The 27,726-nt window shown below is 41.1% G+C and overlaps 1 protein-coding gene across 1 annotated transcript in view; it reads right to left on the bottom strand.

The window, feature by feature from the left end:
• The window catches only part of IQGAP2 (IQ motif containing GTPase activating protein 2), a 268,669-nt gene that overhangs the window by 130,935 nt on the left and 110,008 nt on the right, over positions 1–27,726 (bottom strand). Inside the window, exon 3 of the mRNA XM_019728145.3 lies at positions 3,576–3,732. Within this exon, the coding sequence (XP_019583704.3) occupies positions 3,576–3,732 (157 nt within the window). The remainder of the gene's footprint in view (positions 1–3,575; positions 3,733–27,726) is intronic.

The following is a 27,726-nucleotide window of genomic DNA, read 5'->3' as shown; positions in this document are numbered from 1 at the left end:
TTCCAGACTATGAGTAAATGTGTCTCAGGAAGCACATCTTCTGTCCATTGCTATCCGTCAAGTTCTTCCTTCATATACTTATCACAATTCACAACCCTATATTTAGTCACTGTCTACCTCTCCAACTGTAAGCACCGTGAAGCCATGTCTGCCTTGCTCACTACTCTGCCTTGAGTGCCTGGGACAGTGCCTGGCACACAGTAGGTGTTCATAAGTATTGTATAGATGGATGAGTTCTACCGTCTATGTATTTCTATCATAGTATAACTTTATCTTCTTTCCCTATAACTTTATTAACAATTTTTTTATATTCATGTTTATCTACCATTAGAGCAGTGCAATGATTACTATGAGTGCAGCTGCTTGGGTCCCTGGCCAAGAGAGTCTGCCTGACTCAGTAGCTTGGGTTGGGGTCCAGGAGTCCATATTTTTATACACATCCATCAGGTGGTTCTGCAGGAGGTGTGAACATCACACTTAAAGGAAGAGTGCCGAATCTGAAGCACCTTAAATAGGCATCGAATAAAGCATAGAAGGCAAGAAAGTTAACGGAGTCCTTTGGCTTACTTGAAACTACTGTCATTCATTTCTTCACCCAACAGCTATTTAACTAGCACCGGACTCTGCACCATTCACTGAAGATGTGGCAGAGAAAACACACATGGTCGTTGCCTTCATGACAAGACAATGATTACAGTATAGCATGGTGTATCCAAGAGGGACAGTGTCAGGTGCCACTGCAAACTTGGCATGGTCACGTAACTCAGATCTGGAGTGGGGGGGTATGGAATGATCGGGAAAGAATACTCATCATTGGAAGCTTTAACTCTAAGACCTAGGTCATCTTTCTAGCCCTAATTTAAAGAGGGCCAGGGTTGCATATAAGCTGGCAACGGGTAGGGCAGCATGAAAGCTCCCGACTGCTTCACTCAAAGCCGTCTGTGCCCACACTGAGGACTTCAGAGCTTGGACACAGAGCTCATGCCTGGGGACACACTGACTAACAGGCAGGTCATATTTTATGGCTGCAGTCTAGGCAGAGACTGCCGTGAGAGCCCATGCTCACTGAACTCATGGTTTCCAGATGGCACATCAAGGGCTGGGCCTGGGTTAGTGAGCGTACCCTTGGGTTTTGACATGTTGGCCACAGTCTCATGATTTAGTATTCCTTGAAAAGGACCACATGACGGGCTTTAACCCTGAAGAACTCAAGAACAGGAAGTTAATTAAGTCTTCTGTTCACTAATAATTTGTCTCCTTTCGTTTTTTGTAAAATAAACGAAATGGCCTTAAAATAAAACTCTATGACTACATGGCCAATCACTAAAAATTCCCATTCAAGGACATGAAGCACTTTGAGGGGTTTAATAAAAGGAATAAAAGAAAAGTCTCTTTTCTCCAGTGATTTAACAGAGGGGTAGTTTCCATTTGTCCCATGTTTTCTCCCACATCACAGCTGGCATCAACCCCCTCCCTTCTGCTACTTCCTTTCTTTCCACCCCTCTCCTAGCATCTCTTCTTCTAGGCACCCGTCTTCCAGGGGCCTGATGGGACGGGGGATGGCAAAACGCAGCACTTCCCTCTCTCACACTGTTTAACTTAGGATGACTCACCTGCCTAGGCTCCACAGATATCTTATTCTGTAACAAGAGATTGGAAATACTTTCCCTGTCTCCATCCCATAGACAAGTTACTATTTATTCAAATAGCAGGAATAAGGCCAAGAGGAAACAGTACCCGTTTAAACTGCCACGAGGGTATCCACAACTGAACTAGAAAGAGACACCTGTATTCAAGGTGTTTGATATCCCAGGAGGAGGAAAGAATTAGCCCACTCTCTGCTCTGGGGCTCACTTCCACTGAAGGTCTGTCTTCCCATCTTGATTCTCACCATGCATAACGTTAAAACAAAATACCCACAATCCCCTTTCAGGGTGGGCTGGACAGCCCAGCCTAACTATACCATAACTCTGTTGTTAAATCTACACGGCTGTTAGTACTAACAGGTCTAGATCTTGGTAATAACTATTATCAAAGCAATGGAAAAAAGTGCTCTAAAATGTGGACAAATGTTACCTTATTTTGTGATGTGGGTATACAAATATTTTTTTCTGTGCTTTTCTGAACTTTAAAAAATATTTTTCAAAATTGAAAACCAATTTTAATTTTGGCTGGCTAAGTCATTATTTCATTAAACTCTTCTGAAAAGCTATAATGAGCTGAAAACTCTAGGGTGAGACACACGAATTCGTAAACTCAAACTTATGTTAACAAATGCAAACACTTTCGTTCATAACATTATCTAAGACAGAAACTTTTGCTCAGTCACTTATTAGACTAGACCATGGAAACAGACTTGCCAAAAAAGATTTGTCAGTTCACCTCGTCTGTTAGCCTAAATGATTACTCAAACATTTGCTCTGAATTCAACATACATATTTTTAAAATAAATTTTGTCTCAGTAACAACTAAAGGGTACTATGAATCATGCAATAAAAGGGAACTCATTCCATTTTCAACTATACTTAATGTTGTCCTTGCAACTGTAAGAGAAATAACTTTTAAGGCTATTTGAAAATCTGCAGATAAAAAATACTGATAGAAGGAACTGAATACAATATATTAAGAAAATAAAGAATCAAGTTTCAAAGAAGGTTTAGAAACCCTGATCTGAAGTGGACAAGAAATCACATATTCCAGGAGGAACACCAAACATTTTAAAAGTCCCTTTTAAAGACATATCTAATGAAGGAGTCTTTTAGGTCAGCATTTACTTTTTCCTCCTTCACTTTATAATGAAAAACTTCAAGCATAAAAGTGTAGACAGAATAGTATAATGAACTCCTATGCACCCATGATCCAAATTCAATGATTGTGTACTCATGGCCCATCTTGAATCATATATCCAAACTCCTCCCAATTATTTTGAAGCAAATCCTAGATATATTACTTTATTTGTAAATATTTAGACCTGTTCTCTAAATATCAGAATTTTTTTATTTATACAAGATTGGTATTTATTTTGGTTTTGTGTTCTCCATATACCTTCTCAAATTAGCTGTGAAATAATTCTTAAAACTAGTTGCATACAAAAAGGTTAGTCTTATTTTGTTTTAAACACCAAATGGAAAGGAATTCCTATCTGATTATTCAATAGTACTACTTGTTTTATCACATTGGCCCTAACTCTTTGGGGCCACAGGTTCAAGATCCAGCTGGATACTTTATTCCTTGATGAGAACAAGGGGAGTAATAAACTATGCGGTGGTGAAAAAAAGGAGGCGTCAAGTGCTGCCACTTTTACATTTACTGGCACTAATAAAAATGACCTCCATGAAGGAATAATGGGGGCAGCCCCACAAATCAGAGGCCTCTTAGCCTTAGCCCAGAAATAGAAACACTTTGCTTTTAAAATTGCTGCTGCTTCGGGAATGATTATTAACAGTCTTCAAAGACCTAGGATGCCCCCTCCACCCCACAAAATTCTTGTAGAAACACTAAAAAATAGGGAAAGGAAATGAAATACTGAACTTTAACTTTTAGCTGGAAGCCCAAACCAATTAGATCACAGTTACCTTATAACGTGTTTGTTCCACATCATAGATCTTTTTCTCTGATACCATTTTTGGGGCAAAGAACTTGGCTAACTTCGCAAGGTAAACTCCGTTCCGGAGCCCTTCTTCCAGTTCAGTGGTTGGTGGCAATTCTTCAACTAAGCAGACTTCCATCCACCTAAAGGGATTAAGAAAAACCTTAACGTGACTCTAGTTGGGTGACTTTTCTATAAATGAAATGATACAGCATCTCACTATGTGTGATGGGGACAGTAACAAAGAGAACAGAATCTGAAACATCTTCAGGTGTCATAGATGGAAAGACAGGACTTCTTGCGTGGGACAAGGATTCAGAACATGAGATGAACAAGGGATACAAACAAGCCCACAGGCACTGAACTCAATACCGTGCCAGAGCTTGTCAACTTCACCTTTATCTGTGTCTCTGCCAATTCTCTTTTGTACCACAGAGGAAAAAGGTCAACGCATTTTGGATGGGTGGAATCAGTCCTGCTGACATTACAGAAAAACGAATTCCAGTTTATAAGCCCCTAGCGGATGAGATTCGTGTAGAGGTTATGCTTTTGAGAGAGCATAGTTCAAAGTGCTGTAAAACCTGCAGTAGCCCCAGTCCGGAAATGACTACCAGGAAAGGTAGGAAGGCATGGAAAAGGAACATCAAATTTCAGAAAGCAGATGTGGTCTTCTTTAAATAATACACATTCCTTTTTCTGATACCAGGAACTTATGACAACACGCTTACCTTTTCGGGAAGGTACAGTACTTAACTGCATTCTGAAAACATATTTCAGAACAAGATTCAGATTAAATCTTAGGACATTGTGCCAGTATTGCAGAAAAGAGCGCACCAAGGTCATTACTGGCTCAAGGACACACAGTGGGAGGGGAGCCAGGTCAGTTCACATTTCATACTGGTGTGCCGAGACTCCGCCAACGTTGTGAGGATAATGCCTCCACGCTTACCTACTGGAAGCTCCAAGAGGCAGGTGTGCAGGCTCACAGTGGGGCAGCCCCCCACTTCCCTGCAACCGATCCACAAACAAATCATAAACTGTTAGGGTGAGCGCCGTACCTATATAGCCAGTCCCCCCAGAGGATCATTAACACAAGAGTGGCTGATCCTATCAGCATCTGGCAGACACAAGAGTACTGTTCTGCAGTATTAACACCTGATCCTGGCCCAAGCAGCAAACACTGTAAAATGTCTGAACTGCTTGTAGCTCTGGAGAGCATCTTTTAAAAGCTCAAAGGGCCCCTAATAAGCAAGGCGTATTTACTGACCACTTATTAGGCACTGTAGGAATAGGTGAGAAAAATATAAACACCAGCCCTGCCTTCCAAGAAGATTAAATATAATTGAGAAGGCAATGCAACTGTAAGGAAACAGCAGAGAACCATATATGAGAGGCTGTTATGTCCAATGCTCCGTGTTAGCGCATAAGAAGACAAAGTTTGGGAACAAAGAGGGGCTACTGGGTTATCACTGGAGTAATAGGGAAAACACGGGCGAGGTGGTGGGGCCTGAATTCGATCTAGTAAAAAGGAGTATTTGGAAAGGCAGGAGGACCGGTAGAGCGGGGAGCAGGACAGACCAGAGGCATAAACGAAACATGGCCGACTCATGGAGAAAACCCAGAGAAGGCTTGGGGCCCTTGGAGTCCATGGGGAGAAAGGAAATGAAGCTGAGCATGTACAGGGAAGTGGAGCTCTGGAGGACCCAGCACAAGAGAAGTGCTGATTTTCACTGCAGCTTCAAAGCAGAGGAGTGACATGTTAACAGTGGTGATTAGAGAAAATTAATCTTGATGATGGATGCCCCAGAGACAAAGCGCTCTGTCAGGCTTTTCTCATTGTGAGAAATTGAGGGATGAGATTAGACAGGAAGAACTAGGGAGGGAGGAAACCAGGAAACATTTCAAGGAAACAGTAGCAGGACTTGGTGATAGCTTAGAAAAGGGGGTAGAAAGAAAGAGAAATTACCAGCCAGGGGAAGGGGCCTGGTGTGAAGGGAGCTCTCTTCACCCGCACTCAGCCCCACGTACACCGTGAAACCCCAAACACATTCCCTAACCTTCTCAGACATCGGTTTTCTCTCCTGCTTAAAGGGAACAGAGAGTAAAAAGGATGGGGTGATATCCTAGCAGGACTGTGAAACTGGAAGAACAGGAACAGGTAGGTAAAAGGAGACGACCTTGGTTTTCACATATCACACACAAGGTAAATAAAGGATTTTTGATCTATGAGACTTGTTTCAAACAGATTGAAGAGCATCACAGACTTGATACATTTTTTAAAAATTTAAGAAATCAATAGTAATGTTGCCTTTTTAAATAAATATCTGGCCGAGTTAAAAGCCATTACACTAGACTGAGTTTCTAATCTAAATAAATTACAAAATGATAGCATTGTGCTATTTAAACATTAAAACACAATCTGTTTTCAAATAGTTATCTTCATTTAAAAAATTTTTTTTCACACAACAATATTTAATTTCTTTACAACAATCCTGTCATTGGGGTGCATGTGTGAGGGATAGGGGAGAGGTAAACTGACAGTTGGTAGTAGCAGTGGGGGGAGATAAATCGACAATTGGGAGCAATGGGCAGGAAGCTAAACTATAAATGACTGAAGTATGGTATTTTAGACTTGGGTTTGTTAAAAAAAAAAGAAGATAAATCGTACCTTTTTGTCTATATGAGAATACATGTGCAGTTGGTTTAAAACACTAATGATAGCAGAAACATAGGCTAGGTACAGCCTATTTAAAATACAGCCCTTGTTAATGCCTGTGACATTACTAACTACTGAAAGGCAAAGGCCGCCTCTTTATAATCTCTTGTGCCTGCTAATATGTTTATATGTAGCGGGTACCCAACGTTATGAAAGATGCTGCCTGCTTAAGAAAAATTTTCCAAGCCGTACCGTTGCATCTTAAAATCTTTTAGGGCATTGCCAAAGACTTGTCAATGTAGCAATTTTGCAACATTAGGCATCCATGGAGATATTTCCTTTTCATTGCCTTGAAAGTCAAAAGATGATGCTATTATCATCAATGATAACTAGTATTTATTAAGCACTATTTTGTGCTAGAACCTGGACTTAATATGTTATGGGGACTATCACTTAATCTTCAAGACCACCCCACAAGGAAGAGGTGCTATTAGGGTCACCATTTGGAATGATAATCTGAGGCTCAGAAAAGCCCAAGACCACACACCTAGTAATTGAAAAAACATCAAAAAGCTGCCAGGGGCTTCTGCTCCTCCTATTCCAACTTTTAACTTCTCAAAAGTCACCACACAGAAAAATGAGTCTTCCAGTCCATTCCCACAGCCTCCGTACAAAAACAAAAGTGATAACAGAACACTCCAGGATACCTCCAGAGTAGCAGTAAGAGTGCCATGGTTTGGAGAGGCACAGGCTGTCACTCTTCCAGTGTAAGGTCAGAGGTAGTATAGTCACTGTCAGAGTTGAGCAAATTTCTGGGGGGTACATTTGTCTTTTAGAATGCCCTCCTTGTCACCTCTTTGTCATCTACTCCGCAAGAGTAAATGGCCTGGGCTGCTTGTGGGTGCTGTTGCAAGCAGTAGTTAGAGGAAGCTTGGAGCCTATCCAAACAGAGTCACCTCCTGAAGAACGCCTGCAAACCTAGACAGGATCTCAGAGTCTTCTCATCATATACAATGTGGAAATTCCTATCAATTATTAGTCAATATCTGATCAATAAACTTACACGAGAAAGAATTAAATTTCTACCACCAACTTCAGCCTCAGTGGCTTATCTGTTATACAAGCTAGCATTACCCCATCAAACCAATAACTCTAAGTGTCCTTTTTGTAGTCTTTTGGGGTCAAACTTCCTACAGCAATAACATTGTAAAGACCTCTGCCTTGCTGCTCAGGACATCTAGCTCTGTGTTCACTAGCTGGATGTACTGGACAGGTCACTTGAAATCCTAGGAACTCAGTTTCAGTCCATGAGTCTAAAATTATAATGGCATTCAACAAGATACTGTAAGTATGCAATATGATATTGTTTTATTAACAGTTTTATTGAGAAATGATCCGCATACCATATACTCGCCCATTTAAGATGTACAATGCATTAATTTTAAGCATATTCACAGGCTTGTGAGACCTTTAGCATCATCCATCTTTGGACATTTTCGTCATTCCATAAAGAACCCCTTTACTCATTGGCAGTCACTCCTCATTTACCCCTAGATTCCCAACCCACTAAATCTATTTTTCATTCTACGGATTTGCGTGTTCTGGACATTTCATATAAATGGAATCATACAATGTATGTCCTTTTGTGACTCTGCTTTTACTTAGCATAACGTTTTCAAGGTTCATCTATGGTGTAGGATGTATTAGTACTGCATTCCTTTCTATTGCTGAGTAATATTCTACTTTAGGCATAGATCACATTTTACTTATTCATTTATCAGTTTATCAACATCTGTTTTTTTTCCACTTTTGGTTAGTGTGAATAATGCTGCTTAAACATTAGTATACAAGTTTTTGCAGGGACACATGTTCTCATTTCTCTTGGGTATACATCTAGAAGTGGAATTGCTGGGTCATAAAGTAACTCTATGTTTAACCGTTTTTAGGAACTTCCAAACTGTTTTTCAAAGCAGCTGCAATATTTTGCATTCCCACCAATTATAAGGATTCTAATTTCCCCACCTCCTTGCCAACACTTAGCTTTCTTTTTTATTGTAGCCATCCTAGTAGATGCATAGTGGCATCTCATTAGGGTTTTGATTTCCATTTCCCTGACGGCTAATGATATTAAGTATCTTTTTATGTCTTTATTGACCATTTGCATATCTTCTATAGAGTAATGTCTATTCAAATCCACTACTCATTTTTTAGTTGGGTTGTACTTTTATAATTGAGTTACAAGAGTTCTTTATATATTTTGTATACCAGTCTCTTACCAGATATATGATTTGAAAATATTTCTCCATACTGTGTGTTGACTTTTCACTTTCTTGATAGTGTCTTTTGAGGCACAAAAAGTTTTTAATTTTGATCAAGTTCCACTTGTTTATTCTTTTGTTGCCTGTATATTTTAGGATCATATTAAGAAACTGTTGCCTAACTGAAGGTCCAAATATGTATCTGTGTTTTCTTCTAAGAGCTTTATAGTTTTAATTCTTACATTTTAGTCCTTTGATCCATTTTGAGTTATTTTTTTTTCTTATATGGTGATGAAGGTAAGGGTCCAAATTCATTCTTTTGCATGTGGATATCCAGTTGTCCCATCACCATTTGTTGAAAAGACTATACTTTCCCCCATTAAATTATCTTTGTACCCTTGTTGAAAATCAATTGACTGTTTAAGTATGAAAAGTTATTTCTAGACTCTCAGTTGTATTCCAATGATCTATATGTCTATGATTTATATATGGATAGTACATAAGGTACGCAGATATAAAAATCAAGCCAGAAAGACCTCATATGTCATCAAAAGCCTGTCTTCAGATTTGACCTAAAAATCCACAGAAATGAAAACCAGAATTAGCTGTGTGTCCTCCTGCTGACCTTGCATTTACTGATTCTTCCCTGTTCCTTCTATTGATTACACCTACTGAACAAGACCACCAATATGTGAATGTCTCACCCCAAGGCAAAAGGCGAAATCATCTCTTGTGAGCATCTTAAAGGTTGTTGGAGAACTTGACCTTCTTTTCCCGGTAGAGGGGCTACTTTCCTATTAGTACTACTTGTTTTCTCTTCTCTCTGCAGGGAAAATTTATAGACGACTTACCAAGCACAGACAAACAAAATAGAAGTCAAAAGAATTTCCATTTTATTATTCAAGCAGTCTCTCGTCAACCTTTTTTTTTTTTGAGTTGAGGTGGTTTCTATAAGTAGCTCTATGTGTAAATGCACAAGGGCTGATCCAAGTGAGACTGGGAGAAGGGGAAGTGGGAGGATGCTGGGAGAAGGATGAAGGGGAAAGAAAGGTGACATTTTTCCAATTTTAGGTTTAGGCCAAAAAGAGAAATAATTAATCTCATTTTGTCTTGCAAGAGATTAAAAAAAACTAAACATGAAAATCCTGAAACGAGGCATTCTATTATGCTGCTTGTGCCTTGCAGAGCATATGAAAGCTGTTTCGCTGAGGCAATTGCTATCTGAGTTGTTATTCAGGAAATCACCAACTATAAATCTTGGTCGCTATCATACAGTGCTGTATGGAATAAATGTCCCGAAAGTAGAACGGCTGGCCAAAACCCAGAAAATGTGTTTTTTCTGTACAAACCGTGTTTTAATGCAGGGCCCTGTTCCATGAACTTTCAAGTGTTACAAAGTCAATTTCTCTCCCTCACTGTTTTGAAAAGCAGCATATGAAATATTTTACAAAAGAATAAAAACAAAGACCAGATATTTTTATACATACAGTGTGATTGGTCACCTTTTGTGCCAATGGATGTAAAACGTCAAAAGGACTGGATTAAGTTCTCATGGTAAGATTTTCTCATTCCCGGGAGGCTGCAGCAAAACTGTCACCAGGATTGTATCAACCTTATTAGCTCAGGGGAATGGGGATGTAGGAAAACACACACTGCACATCCATGGGTCTCCATCCTTCTCTCATACAAAACTTACACAGTTCAGTGCAAGGAAATGATGTGACGTGTGAAGATGATGCCAATTATTTTCTTTAAAACACACATAATACCATGAAAAGAATCAATATATGACTCCAATACCTAAAAGGAATGGAGCAGGCTTCCAAGGACTTATTTATCACTCTCCTCTTCAGGAGGGAGATAATATAGCAGAATCTGTTGAGTTTGGCAAGCATTTCCCAAACCGTGTTCCACAGACTGCTGGCTCAGTGAGATGCTAATTGTGTACTGGGGGCAGGGCGGAGCAAGGGGGCCAAATAAGTTTAGAAAATGTTGCCTTCTATCTCTTCTCTTGAGGATTCATAAGTTGCATTAGCTTCCTGAAAGCTCAGGGAAGTCTTAAAGTAGGGAACCAAGTTTAATTTCTTTTAACCCAATGTTTCCCCCCATTTTTTTTTTTTTTTTTTTAAACCACAGAACTCCTTTCTCCAGAACATTTGGCAATATTTCATATAATCAAATGGCAGGCAACTGATAGAAGCAGTACAATTTGGTGACTAAAACCATAGCATCTGGAGTTACACTTTCTGGGTTCAAATCGTAGTGCCAGCACAGTACCAGTGATTTCTTTGTAAAATGAGGATATTTAAAGAATCTACCTTTGGAGGGCTGTTGGAAGGAGTAAATGAGAATCTGTGTAAAATGTTTAGCACTGTGCCTGGCACACAGTAAGAACCCAGCAAACATTAACCACAAATATTAGCCTGTCCCCAAGTTTGAATCTGGCCTATTCCCTTAGTAGGTTACACTAGGTGTGTAACCTTGACAGATTCATTAGTCCAATTGATATTTTTGAGCATCTAGTATTTTCCAGATACTGCTCCGAGTGGTGAATCAGACAAAGCCCCTCAGTTTACTGAGCAGTAAGTCTTAGATTCTCACTGATGTTAGGACACCAGTTCAAAGTGATTTGAGGATGAACTGAAACGGCACCAGTGCAGAACTTAGCAGATAGCTGACACCCAGAAGTCACGCATGTGGCTCCCTGCTCTTCAAACAATCAAGATTTTTAAAGAATCTTCTTGAGTGAATTATCTCGTAGAGAAAGCTATTTCATGCATTAATGTTACCCTTCTTCCTCTATGTGCACTTAGCCATGGGATGAAATAACTATGTTTTCGGAGGCATTGGCAGATACAAGAAAGCCTGCAAACTTTGTAGCCTGATTTGTAATAGGTCTGCTTAATTTTTGAAAATTATTTTCAAATAAATTTTGAAAAAGAAATGGAAAATTATCTCGCAGAACACAATGTTGCTCAAATATAATATATGCTCTATTCATAATTCTTCCTAACTCCAGGAATCAATCAGATATTGTACTTCTATTTAGGTTTGGCCGAATTAATTGTCCACCTAGGATGTATTATATTCATATGCAACACGCCTGGAGAGACAACTGGCTTAGCACATACAAATACATAAACACACAAAAAAGAAATTTACTTGTGTTATAATTTCTATATAGGCAGACATTGTATAAAGGAATGCGCCTACAAAATTTAAAAACAATTTTAAACTCCAAAACATGCACTAGTTTTTAATGTTATCATGCAAAACTTGTCTTAAGCTTCAACATTTGATTGGGAAGGGAGAAAAGGATGGGAGAGACAATACATACATAATGTGTTTAATACCATGGTTTTCGACTGATATCTTAGATGACTTGGTTCAAGTGTTATATATTTAATAGTGCTTTAATAATACACCAAAACTTAAACTTTTCTCTGAAATAACACTCACATACTGGAAAAAACAAAAAGGTAAGTGTATATAGGATAGTGACACCTAGTAAGTGATAATTAAAGAAATATATATGCCTGAAGAGAAATGCTTATGCATGAAAACAGAGTGTTAGAGCCTTTGGTATCTAGGGATCTGGGTGAGAATGAGAGGAGCCACAATCGTATCTTCCCGGAATCTTCCGGGAGGATGTTTTATGCCCTCTACTGGCTTGTAATATTTGTACCTGTAGGTTCTCAGATATATGATCTCCCCAATATGTTTGAACAGTTATAATCTATTGGTATAAACTTTCTGGAAAGAGATCTGATGATGATATAATAGTAAATAATTACTGTATACCTATTAAGTTTGGACATGGTATTTTATAAAATTTCATTTACTCTTCCCATAGCCCAATGAGTTATTATCTTTTTTGTTTTTTAAATGAGTCAGATACCAAGAAAGATGAAATATATTGTCCAAGTTGTGTCCCCTCCAAATATATAAGTGGAAAAACCATAATTTGAACCCAAATATCACTCTGAAATCTGCATAATAACCACCAAACTCTACTGTTTCTTGAAGGCTACATCAGGAAACTTAAAACACAAGCCAGATATTTTATTTGTGAACATAGCTTAATAAATATAGCTATGGCCCAAGATTTTCGTGTAACACAAAAACTGGAAATAACCTAAATGCCTAAGAAAATCTTGTTTATCCACTGGACAGATGTTATATAGCCACTTAAGATATTTTCATAGGATATTTAAGAAAATGAAAAAATGCTGGTGGTAAATTAAGAGAAAAGGACAGGATGCAAAATTATACAGGAAGATAATTTTATTTTTTAAATTACATGTATTTAATTTAATGTACACAGACTAAAACATACACAGCAAAATATTAACACTGGTTTTCTCTGTATAATCACATTATCGGTGAAATTCTTCATCGTTTCCTGTTATCTTATTTTTTTTAGTCATAAGTACATATTATTTTCATTAATGAAATACAAAGTATTCTAAAGTTCCTGCCTCTTTCCAATGTATAAAAAGCAACAGTTTGTTTGCTGATTATACTTAACACTTGAGCCAAAATGGAGTCTTGTGGTGGTAGAGGGGAAATTAGTGGTTGGTGATTTAATCTAGTTTGTGATGAGAGATAGAAGCAGGAGAGACAAAAAGAAAACATTTTAAACTTTTTTTAAAAAAGCAAGTTGGTTGAGACACTTAACCAATAAGATTCCCCCTTACGGAAAACATTAAGTACATATATCTTTTCATGTACCTCTAACCATGTCAACGGCCTGGCTTTAAGGTTTAAAAAGTAAAGGAGGAGAAATGTCATTAATGCATACATTAAATAAGTGAAACAAATCAAGAGTGCAGCCTGGATCATCTCTGTGGCTCACAGTAAAATGCGAGAGGAAATAGAGAAATTAAAGGAGAAATTGTTAAGCAAAAAGGAATCAGAACTTAAGGATTTGGAAAATTCTTAGCCTATTAATATACCAAAAAATGAGAAAGGAAGAGAACACAAAAGGTACAGCTGGACAAACACTGCATAAAGATTGTGACCGACTGATTTAATCAGCCATCTCAGCAAAAGCCAGAAATAGAGACGGGGTTATATCAGCAGAAACACTACCGGTTTAGACCAAAGGGGACAGAGACAGGGCAAAAATGGAGGAACCCCAGATTTTGGGGGTTCTATAGAATGGGACAATAGAACTCTCTGGCTGTGTTATCTATCAAAATAAGGGAAGAAATTACCCTGAAGGTGGTTCAGAGATTGACAGGGCTGCCATTCCTACCACAGGCCCAAACTCTGTCTCCTCCTCGGTTTCACTGGACCAGGCTGCAGCCCCAGTAGGTCTGGCAGGCAGGGCTACCACCCTGGTAGGCCCAAAAGACAGAGCATCAAAGCGATTACTCTCGTCTTAAAATCAAATGGAATTTGCCATGCTAGGTGTTGGACTTGCTTAGATCCATGACCCCTTTTTTTTCCAATTTTTCCCTTTCAGAATGAGAATGTCTATCCTAAGCCTGTCCCACCATTGTATTTTGAAACTTGCCTAGTTTCACAGGTTCATAGCTAGAGAAGAATTTTTGCCTCAGGATAAATCATACCTCAAGGCTCACCCACATATTTAGATGATATTTAGGTGAGATTTGGGACTTAGAGTTGACACTAGAATGGGTTAAGATTCGGGGGCCTCTGGGATGTAGATGAATGTATTTTGTACATGAGAAGGACAAGATTTTGGTGGTCCAAAGGGTGGAATGTTATAAGTAGAGTTGTCTCCCCTCCAAATTCATATCTAACCCCCAGTACCTCAGAATGTGACTGTATTTGGGTAAGGGCCTTTAGGAGGTGCTTAAGGTAAAATGAGGCCATTTGGGTAGGCCCTAATCCAACGACTGGTGTCGTTATAAAAGGAGGAGATTAGGATAGAGAGACACCAGGCAGTGCATGCACAGGAAAAATCATTGAGGACACAGGGAGAAGGCAGCCATTTGGCTAGTCAAGGAGAGAGGCCACAGAAGAAACCAATCCCACCGACACCTCATCTTGGACTTCCAGCCTCCAGAACTGTGAGAAAACAAATTTTTGTTGTTTAAGCCACTCCCTCTGTGGTATTTTGTTATGGCAGTCCAAGCAAGTAATACACTAGCTAAAACATCAATCCCCATCATCCTCTAATACCCCTTACCCAATTTTATTTCTCTTCACTGCATTTAATACTACTGGCACATTGTATCATATTTATTTGCTTGACTGACCCAGCTACTTAGAAAGTAAACTCCGTAAGAGCAAGAACCCTGACTGTCTGGAGAAGCACATGGCACAAGGTTAAAAGCACAAACTCTAGATCCAGACAGCTAAGGTTGAACTCAACCTCTGCCACTTACCAGTTGTGTTCCTTGGGGAACTGACTTAACTCGTGTCTAGGTTTCCTAACCTATAACTTGGGGATGGCTGATAATAGTACTGCTTCTGAGGGCTGTTGTGAGTTAATGAAAGAAAAGCATGAGAACAGTGCCTGGCACACAATAAGCACCTCCCTATTGTAAAAGCTATTGTAGCTTTTATTGCTCACTGCTGTATCCCAGGACCACTCTCTGCCCAACTGACAGCATGATTCACTGTTGGCATCTGTCCTTCAACACTATTTGTTTAGCTGCCCCCTGCCGTACACACTTCCGTACACACTTAGGACAGCAACTAACCCAGCATTTCACCATGTCAAACACGCCTTCTCCTCTCGTCACAGTCTGCAGCATCCCCTTACCTAGTCCAAACCGACCCCTCCTCCCACCTCCTGCCAACACCACACACTCTATTGTCTTACACAGGCTTAACTGATATTTAGCAGGGACTATACAAATATTTATACTCGTATATGTTCATGAGCCATGTTTCCACTATAACGGGGCTCCCACCACACTGACAATGCCAACCAAACCCCACTGCAGCTCATGTTTACTTAGCATGTGGCCCAGCACTTAGCTGGTACTTGGCCCTTACATAAGTGTGTTCTCACACTAACCTGATGAGATGGGTATTATCCCACTTTAATAGAGAAGGCAAGAGGCTCAGAGAGTTACGTTACTTGCCCAAGGTTACAGAGCTAGTAAACAGATTTCAATCCAGATTGTCACCCTCATCGTGTACACGTCCGCCACACCCCATTCTGCTCTGCCAAACCTTCAAGATGAACGTGGTGAACAGGGCGTAAGCTCGCTTCCTAGGAACGTTCACTTCTTGGCTGGAAACTCACAGCGAAGCCATCTCTAAAACTAAAGAATAACCAGTTCTGATCTTCGTGACTCTTTTCCCAAAATGAGGTGTACCTGTGCCTTAACACAAGACGAAGGTGAACATCGTCTTGGGGACTGGCTGAAGGGGCCGCTGTTACTCTCAGCGGTGTCTGTAGGAAGCATGTGAGCACTGGACTTCGGGTTCCCAAAAACATGTCTTTAAACTTGGTTCTGTGACTTACTGGTCATGTTTATCGTGGCACGCAACCATCGACCTGGGCCGCAATCTCCCCTTTCAGAAAATTGGGTACAACATCAGCCACCTCACAGAAATGTCATGAGCATTAAAACAGATACCAAGGGTGGAGTCACCTCGTTAAAAAGTCCCCTGAATGCAACAGGTGTTGAAGAAACAATTGTTGAAGAAGAAGGGGAAGGGGGAAAGGAAGGGGAAAGGGAAGAGGAAGAAGAAAGAGGAGGATAAGGGGGAGGAGAGGGGGAAGAGGGTTAGGTAAGTGAGGAGGAGGAATTAGACAGGTAAGCGTCTGTTTAAAGAGCCGACAGCACAATTTCTCCATGGAGCGTCTTTCCTGTGCACCTAAGCAGCGTGGCCACAGTGACCTGAACGTGTAAGGTCCAAAGTCCCCGGGTGGAGACTGGGGCATAGGACACCATGCGGGAAAACCAGCAGACCAAAGTGCCCTGGAGAACTGAACTCAAAAATCGGGCTCTCTCTACCTGACTTCCCTAGAAGTTGCTATAGGTGGGATGAGGCTGTAACGTTCATTTGCAGTGCAAAGCACTTTGTTTCGCAAGATAACCATGAGCTGGGGTGCACAGGAAAAGAACCAAAAGTCATTGGCAGCAGTTTCCTGGCAAATCAACCCTCATCTGAGGCTTCTGCATAATCTGGGCCTAAATAACAAGTGAAGACTTGATGCAGCAGATTCTCCTTCCTGGGTTTGCCTGCACTGTGCTCATGATCTAACCACAGAATAATCACTGGTCTTGCTCCTAAACCTTTATTTGCCCCAACATAGGCAAGAAAATGAAAGCAGCAAACTTAGTAAGATCGTTGTAAATGTACCTAATTTGCCACAACTCCTTCCTACTCTCAACTCTCTTTTTAAAGCCCTTTCCTACTTCCTGGCCAAGCATTCAATGTGGGATGGTGAAATAACGGACATTCTAGAACACCAAGAGAATGCCATAGCTAAAGCCAGGCCATATTTCAAAATATAAGAAACTTAACTGGCACAAGCTACATCCAGTATCGATTTCCTTCACGCTCTCCCTCCCCTTAAACTACAGGTATCTTGTGCTCAACAGGTAACACTTTCCTGGAGATGGGGAATAAGGAAAGGATGTGAAGACTGATTTTTCTGGAGTCTAAAAGATCAAAAAGGAATAGTACTCAGCAGGTAGTAGTGAAGTAACAGGTGAGAAGACGCTTGGTAAGTTTAACTGTGAGAAATGTCATTTCAGTACCATATCAAGAACCCGTTCCTCCTCTACCTGCGTCCTTTGCCCAGCCCTTATTGATTACCCCCGTCCCACTACCAGCTGTACCAAGAAAGTGACAAACAGGGACTCACTGGATGCCATCAATCATTGTCACTAAGAGGAGAATGAAAAGCATCCAACACATGTTCTTGCAAATGCCTCCCACTCCTTTTCCTTCTCACCGGTGCACAATCTTTACAAGCAGCAAGCCACGTTTTAATAGCCCTTTAGTGGAAATGCGTGATGAGCAGATAGGAGAAGCACCCCAAGCACCATTCTTTTCCATATGTGTGTCCATATATATAATTCACAGTTCACACACTCCCCAGGCTAGAATGAAGCACGTCTGCACACCAACCAGCTACTGACAATCTAGACCATAGTGAGTGGAATGACATGATTTAAGCATTGTTTCGCTCATGCCAGGTGGGAGGGTGGAATTGAAAGGATGGACAATACAGGCAGCCGCAGATGGTACTCTCTGTAACTCGTCTGAAGACAGAGAACCCAGAGTTCCTTATTTCTTGGCTGACCACTATGACATTTGATAAATCAATTCCTATGGCAACAGCTCTAAGTATAACACTCTAAAAATAAAAAAAGGATGCTTTAAATGAAAGATAGACACTTACATGCCTTTCTGTGAATATAGTGAGAGGCTGAATGTGGCAATCTGCATCAGAAGCCATAGAATGCTTTCTCTCTTTAAATGCGTAATCCCCTATTGTACATCTATACTGGTTAACTAATATAAGAGAAAAAAGTTGACAACAACAAACTATAGGCATGAGGGTATTAATCACAGTGATATTAAAAAATGAACAACTTACAAGTTGTTTCACAGTACAGATTGTGAAGTTAGGTGCACAGTATAGATAAAACACGCAGCCATTAAAATTTATGAAGACAACTTAGCAAAATGGAGGAACGATGATGTAATAAAGTGAATAAAACAATAATACAAAAACACATGACTTTTTGTAATAACTATGCCAGGTGTGCCTGCATATGAAAAAGTTGGGAAAGTTGGTATATTAGGTTGGTGCAATTCTAGGGTTTCCTAAATTTGTTTTGAAGTGTTGTTTGTGATGAACAAAAATTAAGATACAAGAAAAATTGGAGTAAACATCACTACAATGCTTCAACTATTTTCAAAATCTTAGTTCTGCCACACGAGGATAGGTAGCAATAAACTAGATGCACATCTACCGACAAAGATGGAACTTTCAGAGCCTAGTGAAAAAACTAAGGAACAGAATGAGATAGCCATATCATTTGCATAAATTGAAAATATTTACAAGATGAGCTACATTGCAAGCATACATACAGACCTAAATGATACTCTCTGTACATATCTGAATGGTTGCCTACGGGACAGAGAAGACTGGGGATAAAGGGAAGTAACTTTTAGGGGACCCAGCTCAAATCCAACCGCAGTGTGACCAGTAAGACCCTGTGCCATACCCTGGGGGTGAGACTGGCTCAACCTTCGCACCTGAGATCATCGAGTAAGGTCAGTCATGGTTTTAAGATTTGGGAGTCAACAGCTACAATTTTAGACAACTAGACATTTCCTCTCCACCATACGTCCCATGCTCCCGAACAATAGTTGTTGTTTTATACGAGGGCCACTTCTGTTTAGTCCCAGGTTCTAATTCTTCTTCTGTTTAAAACCAGATTAAAAGACTTCAGGAAATCATCATTACTGAAAAATATTTACATGTTGTCAACTGTGTATGCCCTTGGGTTATATAATTGTATAACAATTGTACAGTAATATGTGTGTGTTTGTGTATAGTTATATATGTAGTTACAGAAATATAACTATTCAGAAATTACCCCTTGAAAGCTACAAAAGAAACTAGCAAAAGTGGCTGCCTCTGAGGAGGAGAACTGGGAAGGAGAAAGAACATTTCCATAGTGTACTCTTTTTAAAAATTTCGTACCATGTGCATATATTACCAAATAAAAAACTTTAAAGCACTGAATTAAGCAACCACCCACTTTGTACATACAGTATTACAAAATAAGCTTACAAAGAAAAATGTTCTGATTACACCAGAACCAGTAGGAATCCAACAAGTACTCCTCTCAAAGCTATTACTCTGGGTTCCCTTAACTAGACACCTTTCCTCCCAGCTCAACCAGAAGCAGCCCACCAGGGGGCAGTATTTGCTGCTATGTGCTCATGCTTCCTTGATTTATTATATGTCGGTTAATAATTAATTAGAGCCCTGCCATGCAGAATATCTTCCCAGGACCAAAGGCAACTAGGACTTTTGTCTCTGCCAAATATTCCCACACTTGAATCTCAACATTTCTTTCCTCTGAGAAGCAAAGCCACCCCTGTACCCCTGTGATCTGAAAGCAGGAGCCCCTGGCTGCTTCAGAGTTCTTACACCTTACCAAAGAAGGCATGTTAAAAAGTTTTTTAAACTAAGGTCCTTTTCTTAGAAGTCAGTTTTTTTTTTTGTTGTTGTTCTTTTTGTTTTGTTTTGTTTTGTTTTTACTATTTGCCAGTCCTTGGGTTAGAACAGTAGCTAGCTGGGGTGGAGTGGCCATCGAAATAAGAAGCAAGAGGAAAGGGGGCTGTCAGACCTGATAGAGAATGGTGCCTGAGGGAGCTCCCCCTAAGGTACATTAGGGAATTGGGAACCCTAATTGCCATCCACAGTATTTTCTCACTCGCAGAATCTTTGAGATGCGTAAGAATTTCCAGACAGATAATTAAGTACCATTTTACTTGTCTAACAATTTCATCATTGTTCTGTATTTAAATAGACATCGGAAATAGAGAAAACTTTTTTTTCTGTGACAAATCCTTACAGAAGGGGGGAAATGCAAACCCACATGAATAAAAAAGCAATCTTGTCCCACCCGCCTTGGGGAAAAAGCAACAGACAAGTGGAGCTTTTAGCAGGGAAGGGAAAGGAAAAGCCAGAAAATACACTTCTGTATAGTTCAAACTCCGTAGATGAATATTGTGTCCAGATAGGAAAGAGAACACAGACAAGAGTGACGGACACCCCCCCCCCCCACACACACACACACACTTCATAGTCTCCCCCTCTGACAAGAAGCACAGATCTTCAGGACTAACTTAGTAACTGACAACAAGGTTTCCAGCTCAGCTGCCTGGACAAACCACCAAAAGAGCTGCAGAGATAAAACCTGATGGGGGGGGGGGTGGTGGTGAAGCAGAGAGTGCACCCAGATGCTCCATCATGATCTCGGACGACCACCACCATGCTCACTGAAATGTTCCACCTTCAGTGAAGTCATTAGCGACCACACAGAGAGAGACAGGCTGAAAACCACAAGGAGAGTCACACGAAGGTTTTAGGGAACAGGAGCTGGCTATAAGAGAACCCTATTCCACTCGGGCGTTCTTAGGTTTCAGGAAATGTGGCTTGACCGACAGTATAGCCAGCTCTGTGCAATAACAAATCATACTGCGAGGGTGTTCTGGGGCTGGCTTGGGTTTCACAATGCCTCCATTTCATGACTGCAAGGCAGCCTCACCTAACACCTTCTAGTACTGATTATCTGTGAGACACAGGATCTGAAGCTGATCGCTTATCATGTTTACAATCTAAATATCTACAAACGTTGCTACATACACATAGTTTAATAATTCTAGCACATAGGCAGAATATTAAATGTGTGGGCACCCCCCCCCACACACATGAAGCTAGCCTCTGCATACATGAAAAGCAAGTTTATCAATATGATCCCTGGTGGACAAGAATAATAAGCAAGGACTCAGAATTAGGTGGTAACACACGGAAGTGCCATGAAGCCAGCCTACAGCAGAGCTGGAAGACACTGCATTTGCCTTAGAAATGCACTCTAGAGAAACCAACCCTGAGAAATACAACTTCAAATTGAGGAGCCTCTCACATTTAAACGGACTTTTAACTGGTAGAGACCAATCTGTTGGCAAGACCTGTCCCCAAGGGGCTTGAGGCACGCAAGGATAGATGACAAGGAGATTTCAGATTTTATCAGAAGAGAAAGTGTCAGTGGAGGTATGAAGTAGCTAGGGAGAACAGAAGTATTAGTCACTTCTAATCACCTAAATTATTCATATAAATTGGAATAAATCCAGACTAACTTTAGCCTCAGAAAATCTACTCAAGGCGGGCTTGCAAACAGATGACTGCAGGGTTGAAGCAGGTACTGGTAGAGGGTGAAGCTGGCTGGGATGGAGCTGGGTGCTATCGGGCTCCGGCCCCACTGCTGTCTTGAATGAATATGGATCGTTGGGGCCCTGCCTTCACCATTTCTTTAGAAGTGAGAAAACCAGGTTTTTACGAGCACTTCTGATTTTTAAATGCTCAGGACTAATTTAAAAATAGTTAAACACTCCACATGTTGAATGAAACACATCTTAAACTTTTATAACATTTCAAAGGGAAGTGAAAATATGCTCCGTGAATGCGTTTTCAGATGGCTAATGGTTGGCCATGAATTCATAGGGGTAACAGCTGTTCTTTCTCAGCACATTCTTAAAAAATAGAGATAAAAAATAATAATAGTAAGCAAGGCAATATATTTACATAATTATTAAATTTATGATAAAATACATTAGCAGAAGATGCATAAAAGTAAAATAGGGACATTAGGGATATGCAAATTAAAAAAACACCTTACACCCAATTAGGATGGCTATTAAAAAAAAACAACAGAAAATAAGAAGTGTTTAATTTATACAGATAAATTGAAACACTCATGTATTACTGGTAGGAATGTAAAATGGTGCATCCACTATGGAAAACAGTTTTGTGGTTCCTTAAATAATTAAACTTGGAATTACATATGATCCAACAATTTCACTTTTGGGTATATGCCCCAAATAATTGAAAGCAGAGACTCAGATACCTGTACACCAATATTCATAGCAGCATTATTCATAATAGCAAAAGATAGAAACAACTAAAGCGTCCAACAGACGAACCGATAAACAAAATGTGATATTATCCATACAGTGGATTACTATTCAGCCTTAAAAATAAATTCTCATATATGCCATAACATAGAGAAACCTTGAAGTCATTATGCTAAGTAAAGAAAGCCAGACATAAAAGGACAAACACTGTATGCTTCCATTTATAGAAGAGTCACGTTCATAGAGACAGAAAAAAGAATGGTGGTTGCCAGGGACTGGGGAGAGCAGGAATGGGTGTTAGTGTTTGAGGGACATAGAGTTGCAGTTTTGCAAGAAAAAAAGTTCTGGAGATGGACAGTGGTGATAGTTGTACCACACTGTAAACGTACTTAATGCCAATGAACTGTGCATTTAAAAATGGTTAAAATGGTAAATTTTCTGCTATATATATATACATATATATATATCACTATATATAATTTTCTATATAGATTTTCTGCTATATATATATCACAATAACAAAAAGAAAAAGAATAATAGGGATACACATAGAGAGGTAGTCAAAAGGTAGCCTTTATTACCTGCTGGCTTTCTCATGAACAAATTCAGGGACAAGGATGTCCTGTCCCCTCACCCCCACCCAGCACCACCCCTTAGCTATTACAGCTTGGCTATGGTTCTGATGAACTGTTGTGACTATAGGAATCGCATTGCCCTACAGGACTCTCTCACAGGGTCATCGTGGACGGTCCTCCAGGTGGCACACTGTGCACAGGATGCTGACCCAGGGGACCAGCCTGTGTGCTCCACTGGCCAGGCCCTGTGCCTGGAGGAGGGGACATCTTTTCCTTCTTACAAAGGCCCTATGGACTAGTGGTGGCCCTGATCTTCCCTACCCTCACATCGGTCTTCTCTAACTCCCTATTTCTGTTCGTGATACCCTCTCTTCTCATTGATCCCAGACTGGAACTGCAACATCCCTTCCTGGTCTCCTTCCAATCAGCTATTAGCTTCTATTGACTCTGCTTCTCTCCTCCTTCATCTCTCCTGTCCATTCCCACTGCCACTTACCCTTTTCAGGCCCTCTGACCTCTGGTCTGGATGTTTACCTCGGGTTGAGGGCTCCATACCTCTGGTGCCTCCTCCCCAGATGATCCAGTTTACAGGCTGCTGCCAGACTACTTTTCCCCAAACAGGGCTCACCATTTCACTCACATACCCTCATTGGTTTCCCTTTCCTCTCCTGCATATGTTGAAAGAAACGAACAATGGAGTAGCTAACTCACACCCAATCCTCAGCTGTACTGTCTGAACGGAAACTGTCAGTTTATTTTGATTGCCCCTTTCTCAGGTGACTGTGAAGAAGCAGCAGCAATTCAAACACTCTTTCTAGCAGAACACACCTTTATATTTCCAAGCTGCTGACAAGGAGTCAGTGGATGGAAATTGAGGAGAACTTGGAGAACCTTGAACTTCCTAGAGCTTCCTTAATTAGCTTCCTAGAGCTAATTAAAATGACATCTCACAGTTCTGGAGGCAGGGAAGTCCCCAATCAGGGCGCCAGCATGATCCACTGAGGGCTGTCTTGCTGGTTCATAGCTGGCACCTCCTCATATGGTGGAAGGGGCTAGGGAGCTCTGTGAGGTCTCTCTTTTCTAAACACTCATCCCATTCACGAGGGCTCTACCCTTGTGAACTAATCATCTCCCTAATCCATCTCCTAATACCATCACATTGGGCATTAGGATTTCAACACATGAATTTTGGGGGGACACATACATTCCGAGCATAGCACTGTCCATGGAGACCCCTACATCATCTTCCTAAAGTGAGATATGTTTTAAGACTACAACTCAAATCCTACACAAGTACCAATAAGCATTAACGTGGTCCTGGCCTCTGGTTCTTCCTGCAGGAAAGGATGCACAGGAAGAACATCCTAGGCACTGCAAGGTACGTATTTAAGGAAAGAGTATTACAATGTAAAGCACATAGAGTTGACTGGGATTTTTTTCTTATTTTTAGAATTACTGCCAAGGCCCACAGATGAGGACAATGGGGGCTAAGTAACGCCCTTAGAAAGCCATAAACACGTAAGGGCTACACTGCCCCCTAGCGCTTACCAAGCGATTACAGGACCAGTCCTACTAGTGGACCAGAGTCCCTCCCCCAGCCAGCCCCCAAGGAAAGGGAGAATGATGGTTGGTGTCAGCTTTGTGGGGAGGGCAGGTTTCCAGTGCAGGTTACTACCTGCTTCCCCAACAAGTTAAGAGCATGGGAGCGTTTCTAAGAGCATCTCAAGGAGAGACTAAGGTACCTGCAAGAAGTGGAGACGGGCATCCTGTTCCTTGTCTGGCTGCTTGCTGAGCTCCAGAACCAACAGGCCCACCCTGGGCCGGCACAGCAGCAGAATGGCGCATGCTAGGGAGTTGGGAGTACTTGGCATCCATAAAGTGGACTGCGGGGGTGGGAGGGCACTCATAAACACTGATACTGACACCCATTTTTGAGCTACAGATTTGGAGAGTGGGAAGCCCCTGGAGGAGGCCCATGCAAGTAGAGCTTAAAGCGATCCAGGTGTAAGTACTCCAGGCAAGGAGATGGGAGTACTCCCGCTCCATGCCAGTTCTTTACAACGCCTGGACAGAGTAAGAAAGGACTCCAGTAGTTGCCGAGTCCCTTCTGAAGGAGTATTGGGCTTAGTAGAGCAGGATCCCTAGAGCTGCCAGGCAGCTGCTGAGCCAGGCAGCAGGACACACTTGACTCCAAGGAGGACCTGGGAGCATGAATGGGGTGCAGTCACCTAGTAGCAATGCCAAAGGGAGAGACGGAGGAGCCTGGAGTGAGTCTAGCAAAGGCCCAGGAGAACCACACACACATTATCTGTGCAGAGTTCCCCAGCACCGGAAGGAACCAGATGGATGCACCTTCTCACCACCGACTATGGCCTGCCGAATTCAGTACCTACTGGACACTTGCTTTCTGTTTTCCGTCACACTGGGAGAAGCTGGAGCTCTGACGAGAGTAGGGGAGGTGTAGAGCTTGACTTGGATATGAGATTAGGGATTTTAGAAAGGAATTACAGAATATACCCAATAGCCAATGGCTAGAATGGGAGATTTGAGAAAGCACAGCTGTAAGCAGTGTATGGAGAAAATTAAAATCATTTCATACTGTTACCCCCCCCCCCCCCCAACAAATTGAGTGAGGCTCCTCAAGAAACCAGCTACACTAACAGTAGGGTTAAGTACACATAAATTACAAACATCCCCTAAATAAATTGTGTGCAGTTAAAAAACAGTACAGCAGGATTATATTCTAGCTTGAGGCAGGTTAAAGGCCTCTGCCGACCACCCACTGCCCTGGGAAGAGCGGGGCAGAGGTCTGCACTGGAACCTCACCCCCTCTCCTAGGTGTCGTACCAGGTGAATTAACATGCACGCAACACCCACTATGTAGCAGGCAATATGCTGGTTACTTTACCTAACAGCTCTTCTAGGTAGTGGCAGTACCCAAACATTACAGAGATTACTTCATCTCAGTGCTACATCGATGGTCCAGATGATGAGATTCCAAGGAAGACTAACTGAACCAATTCCATGCTGGTTCTGTCTCACTACGCCGAAGAGCAAAGGGAGGTGGAAGGAGCCCAGCGGACAGCTCACATGTCCAAAGTCACTGTAGAACTGGCATCTGCTCACCAGCAGTTTAAAAATGCACACAATTTTATTTATGTTTTCAAATCTATAAAATCTGATGTTGTGATAGGTTATTACAAATATAACACTAAATCAATACGTCCAACCCCCTTCCCTAGTAACTCTCACAAAGGAACACCACCAGTGCTGGACAACTGCAGTCTGACCTTTAGCAGAAAGACAAAAGCACTATTGAAAAAAAAACAACAAGAACTAGTTCTGAACAGAATGCACTAGCTCTGAACAGAACTCAGACTTGCCAAGCTGTCTGCACTTTGGAATTTTGCAGTGTTTAATGTCAACTGTCCAGACCAGCCTTGCGGGTCTCTTGGAAAGAATACTTTAATACCACTATTACTACCCAGCTCTGTAGGTAGCATTTTATACCTGAAAACCACTGCATAGTACACTACTCAGGAAAGGCTTTTATTAACCTTTTACAAGCCTTAATCAGAGGACTTATCTTAACCAATCACCTCAGCAGCCCGTGCCCTTGCTGGTTGAATCACTATGCAAATATCAGGGCTCTGAGTCACTGAAAATTGTTGAAAGGGATTTGGTTTAGTAAGCACAAGACCTTTTCCTAGAAATGTAAGCTATGCTTTAAAAGGTGTCCTCAAACTTTGCCCTCAAGATATCTCCAGTACAGAGCTCAGCAAGCAAACTTACTACACATAAAAATGACACCGTCCAATTTCAGAATCTCTCAAACTGTCAGACTCCACAGCCACTTCCTCTGTAACATTAGCAGTACACACACACACACACACACACACACACACACACACACACACACACACACTGCTTTCAATCTCCAGAGTTTAAGACCTTTACATTTTTGATACTGCCTATGAAATGCTCAGTAAGTTTTTGGAGCTATTTTCTAGTGGCACAAAATAAATGGAGAAGGGTCTTAACAGCCTTCTCTTAGTTATGTCTTCATCAACCACAGACAATAAAACCCCAAAATAATAAAACAAAGATTCCCTCTTAATATCCACCCTCACCTGTATTTATCCTGCCTAGGCACAGTATTTGTTTTCAGTTTGACTTCCAACCCTCTGTGTAATTTATCAATCACCACTGGTAAGGTTAATAGGGCTCTGAGCTCAAGAACTGTATGAGCTTGCTTCAGTCTCTGCCTTGCTGCCTACACCAGGGGAGTCATCAGCCTTGTTCTGGAACAGGCAGAGCAAAGCTTTTCAGGCACTGACTGAAGCCATACCACCACACAGACCCAGGGCAGGCTTTATGGCAGTCACATGGGCCCCACATTTGGTGTAATGCTCTCCTTTCACCATCTTGAAATTCTTAATTTTTGAACAAGGGGTCCCACATTTTCATTTTGCAGTGGGCCTTGCAAGTTTTGTAACTGGTCCTGCACAGATCTGACTTCTAAAAATGACACTGAGGTTAAAAAAAGAAAAAAGTTTTATTTTATACTGGAACCGTTAACTTACAGGGATTTTATTCTATTTTAAAAAACAGAGATGCTAAGATTTTTATATTTTCAAATCCAATAAGGGTAAAGTACTAAAGTATCCACCTGGATCACTGCAAAAGGTTTTTAAACTGTGGGTTTGTTTGGGTTTTTTTTCTTTTTTCTTTTTTTGATCCACTTTTGCCTACCACCAATCTGTCTTCACACAGCCAGTTTTATCTAGTACAAATCTGACCTTGTCACTCTGCTTAAAACCCATCTGTGGCATCAGTGCCTTCAGCACCAGGCCCAAACCTCACCTGGCCACAAGGCCCGGAGCCCAGCCCCTGCCTGCCACTTGGCTCACCCCATTCCTTGACTTCTGTGTCACGCCTCATGGACCTTCCTTCAGCTTCTGGAATGTTCCATCTACCATTCCTTCTCATAGCCTGTGCACCTGCTGTCCTCTGTGCCCTAGGGATAAATATTGCAATCTAAGTATGTCCAAG

This window comes from Rhinolophus sinicus, chromosome 3 (assembly GCF_057876585.1).
Source record: "Rhinolophus sinicus isolate RSI-liver-muscle chromosome 3, RSI-T2T, whole genome shotgun sequence".
Classification (NCBI taxonomy): Eukaryota; Metazoa; Chordata; class Mammalia; order Chiroptera; family Rhinolophidae; genus Rhinolophus; species Rhinolophus sinicus.
This window is presented reverse-complemented; position numbering and strand designations above follow the sequence as displayed.